At 42.5% G+C, this 3,906-nt stretch overlaps 1 protein-coding gene across 3 annotated transcripts in view; it reads left to right on the top strand.

Moving 5' to 3' along the window:
• LOC133642454 (rap guanine nucleotide exchange factor-like 1) overlaps window positions 1-3,485 on the top strand; it is a 24,451-nt gene extending 20,966 nt beyond the window's left edge. For all 3 annotated transcript variants that reach the window (XM_062036645.1, XM_062036647.1, XM_062036646.1), the window contains 6 exons: window positions 860-950; window positions 1,577-1,627; window positions 1,707-1,794; window positions 2,732-2,796; window positions 2,880-2,934; window positions 3,017-3,485. In XM_062036645.1, the coding sequence (XP_061892629.1) occupies window positions 860-950; window positions 1,577-1,627; window positions 1,707-1,794; window positions 2,732-2,796; window positions 2,880-2,934; window positions 3,017-3,141 (475 nt within the window). In that variant the 3' untranslated portion in view covers window positions 3,142-3,485. The remainder of the gene's footprint in view (window positions 1-859; window positions 951-1,576; window positions 1,628-1,706; window positions 1,795-2,731; window positions 2,797-2,879; window positions 2,935-3,016) is intronic.
• Window positions 3,486-3,906: the final 421 nt, after the last annotated feature.

The following is a 3,906-nucleotide window of genomic DNA, read 5'->3' on the forward strand; positions in this document are numbered from 1 at the left end:
TGTTGTCACATGTTAAGGTGCTATTATTCAATAGTTGTATAATTGTTTGTTGTCACATGTTAAGGTGCTATTATTAAATAGTTGTATAATTGTTTGTTGTCACATGTTAAGGTGCTATTATTCAATAGTTGTAGAATTGTTTGTTGTCACATGTTAAGGTGCTATTATTCAATAGTTGTATAATTGTTTGTTGTCACATGTTAAGGTGCTATTATTCAATAGTTGTATAATTGTTTGTTGTCACATGTTAAGGTGCTATTATTCAATAGTTGTATAATTGTTTGTTGTCACATGTTAAGGTGCTATTATTCAATAGTTGTATAATTGTTTGTTGTCACATGTTAAGGTGCTATTATTCAATAGTTGTATAATTGTTTGTTGTCACATGTTAAGGTGCTATTATTCAATAGTTGTAGAATTGTTTGTTGTCACATGTTAAGGTGCTATTATTCAATAGTTGTAGAATTGTTTGTTGTCACATGTTAAGGTGCTATTATTCAATAGTTGTAGAATTGTTTGTTGTCACATGTTAAGGTGCTATTATTCAATAGTTGTATAATTGTTTGTTGTCACATGTTAAGGTGCTATTATTCAATAGTTGTATAATTGTTTGTTGTCACATGTTAAGGTGCTATTATTCAATAGTTGTATAATTGTTTGTTGTCACATGTTAAGGTGCTATTATTCAATAGTTGTATAATTGTTTGGTTGTCACATGTTAAGGTGGTATTATTAAATAGTTGTATAATTGTTTGGTTGTCACATGTTGTCAAATAACAACGTATGATGTCACCTAGCGGCAGCATGTAAACAATGTTGTGAAAAGGGATGTCATGTGACCAACAAGGTGTGCTTTCAGGTGTAAACAACAGCAGGACCTTCTCTCCTTCCTGGCTGTGCTGCTTGGACTGGACAACCCCGCCCTCAGCAGACTGCGACTCACCTGGGAGGTCATTACCATAGCAACCACATCACCTTGTCATTACCATAGCAACCACATCACCATGTCATTACCATAGCAACCACATCACCTTGTCATTACCATAGCAACCACATCACCATGTCATTACCATAGCAACCACATCACCATGTCATTACCATAGCAACCACATCACCTTGTCATTACCATAGCAACCACATCACCATGTCATTACCATAGCAACCACATCACCTTGTCATTACCATAGCAACCACATCACCTTGTCATTACCATAGCAACCACATCACCATGTCATTACCATAGCAACCACATCACCATGTCATTACCATAGCAACCACATCACCTTGTCATTACCATAGCAACCACATCACCATGTCATTACCATAGCAACCACATCACCTTGTCATTACCATAGCAACCACATCACCTTGTCATTACCATAGCAACCACATCAAATGGATGCAACAAGACCAGCTGATCACAGGACAACATTGATTATTTCTTTGTGTGTGTTTGTGTGTGTGTGTGTGTGTGTGTGTGTGTGTGTGTGTGTGTGTGTGTGTGTGTGTGTGTGTGTGTGTGTGTGTGTGTGTGTGTGTGTGTGTGTGTGTGTGTGTGTGTGTGTGTGTGTACCAGGCCCTTCCAGGAAAGTTCCGGAAACAGTTCCAACAGTTTGAAAGCATCACTGTGAGATTTTTCTTCCCTTCAGCAAAATGTTTTTTTTTTCTTTCCTTGTCTAATGCTTTCTTTTATTTTGAAATGTTAGGATCCTTCCAGAAACCACAAGTCCTACAGAGACCTGATCACCAGTCTCAGTCCTCCATTGATCCCCTTCACTCCTCTGCTGCTAAAAGGCACACACACACACTTAAGTTTAGAGATAAAGGAGGAGTGCACACTTACGTTTAGAGATAAAGGAGGAGTGCACACTTAAGTTTAGAGATAAAGGAGGAGTGCACACTTAAGTTTAGAGATAAAGGAGGAGTGCACACTTAAGTTTAGAGATATAGGAGGAGTGCACACTTAAGTTTAGAGATAAAGGAGGAGTGCACACTTAAGTTTAGAGATAAAGGAGGAGTGCACACTTAAGTTTAGAGATAAAGGAGGAGTGCACACTTAAGTTTAGAGATAAAGGAGGAGTGCACACTTAAGTTTAGAGATAAAGGAGGAGTGCACACTTACGTTTAGAGATAAAGGAGGAGTGCACACTTAAGTTTAGAGATATAGGAGGAGTGCACACTTAAGTTTAGAGATAAAGGAGGAGTGCACACTTACGTTTAGAGATAAAGGAGGAGTGCACACTTAAGTTTAGAGATAAAGGAGGAGTGCACACTTAAGTTTAGAGATAAAGGAGGAGTGCACACTTAAGTTTAGAGATAAAGGAGGAGTGCACACTTAAGTTTAGAGATAAAGGAGGCGTGCACACTTAAGTTTAGAGATAAAGGAGGAGTGCACACTTAAGTTTAGAGATAAAGGAGGAGTGCACACTTAAGTTTAGAGATAAAGGAGGAGTGCACACTTAAGTTTAGAGATAAAGGAGGAGTGCACACTTAAGTTTAGAGATAAAGGAGGAGTGCACACTTAAGTTTAGAGATAAAGGAGGAGTGCACACTTAAGTTTAGAGATAAAGGAGGAGTGCACACTTAAGTTTAGAGATAAAGGAGGAGTGCACACTTAAGTTTAGAGATAAAGGAGGAGTGCACACTTAAGTTTAGAGATAAAGGAGGAGTGCACACTTAAGTTTAGAGATAAAGGAGGAGTGCCAACATTTGTTGTTGTGTTTCTGCTCAGATTTGACGTTCCTTCACGAGAGTTGTAAAACTTTTCACAGCCAGCTGGTCAACTTTGACAAGATGGTAAAAAAAAAAAAAAAAAAAAAGTTTTCTTCCCGCTCGTTTGGTTTGTGATTCTGCTGACCTTTGACCTTTGTATGGCGCAGCACAAAGTGGCCGACATGGTGCGCAACATCCGAAGATACCGCAGTGGACAGCTGGGTAACACACACACACACACACACACACACACACACACACACACACGTGCACACAATGCTAACCATGCTAACACTCCTGGTAGCCATGGATACGGAGACATCGCCATCCCACCTGCAGACCAAAGCGTACGTGCGACAGCTGCAGGTCATCGACAACCAGAACCTTCTCTTTGACTTGTCTTGCAAACTGGAGCCCAGAGACTCCTAGGGACTCAGAGACACTCCTTAGGAACTGGGAGAGACTCCTCAGGGACTGGGAGAGACTCCTTAGGAACTGGGAGAGACTCCTAGGGACTCAGAGACACTCCTTAGGAACTGGGAGAGACTCCTCAGGGACTGGGAGAGACTCCTTAGGAACTGGGAGAGACTCCTAGGGACTCAGAGACACTCCTTAGGAACTGGGAGAGACTCCTTAGGAACTGGGAGAGACTCCTTAGGAACTGGGAGAGACTCCTTAGGAACTGGGAGAGACTCCTAGGGACTCAGAGACACTCCTTAGGAACTGGGAGAGACTCCTTAGGAACTGGGAGAGACTCCTTAGGAACTGGGAGAGACTCCTAGGGACTCAGAGACACTCCTTAGGAACTGGGAGACACTCCTTAGGAACTGGGAGAGACTCCTTAGGAACTGGGAGAGACTCCTTAGGAACTGGGAGAGACTCCTTAGGAACTGGGAGAGACTCCTCAGGGACTGGGAGAGACTCCTAGGAACTGGGAGAGACGCCAGGACACGTCCCGCCTCCTCTTTGTCAATCCACAGGTGGAACGCTTCTTCACTCTCAGCAAACTGGAGCCCAGAGACTCCTTAGGAACTGGGAGAGACTCCTAGGGACTGGGAGAGACTCCTAGGAACTGGGAGAGACTCCTAGGGACTGGGAGAGACTCCTTAGAAACTGGGAGAGACTCCTTAGGAACTGGGAGAGACGCCAGGACACGTCCCGCCTCCTCTTTGTCAACCCACAGGTGGAACGCTT

This window comes from Entelurus aequoreus, linkage group LG25 (genome assembly GCF_033978785.1).
Source record: "Entelurus aequoreus isolate RoL-2023_Sb linkage group LG25, RoL_Eaeq_v1.1, whole genome shotgun sequence".
Lineage (NCBI taxonomy): Eukaryota > Metazoa > Chordata > Actinopteri > Syngnathiformes > Syngnathidae > Entelurus > Entelurus aequoreus.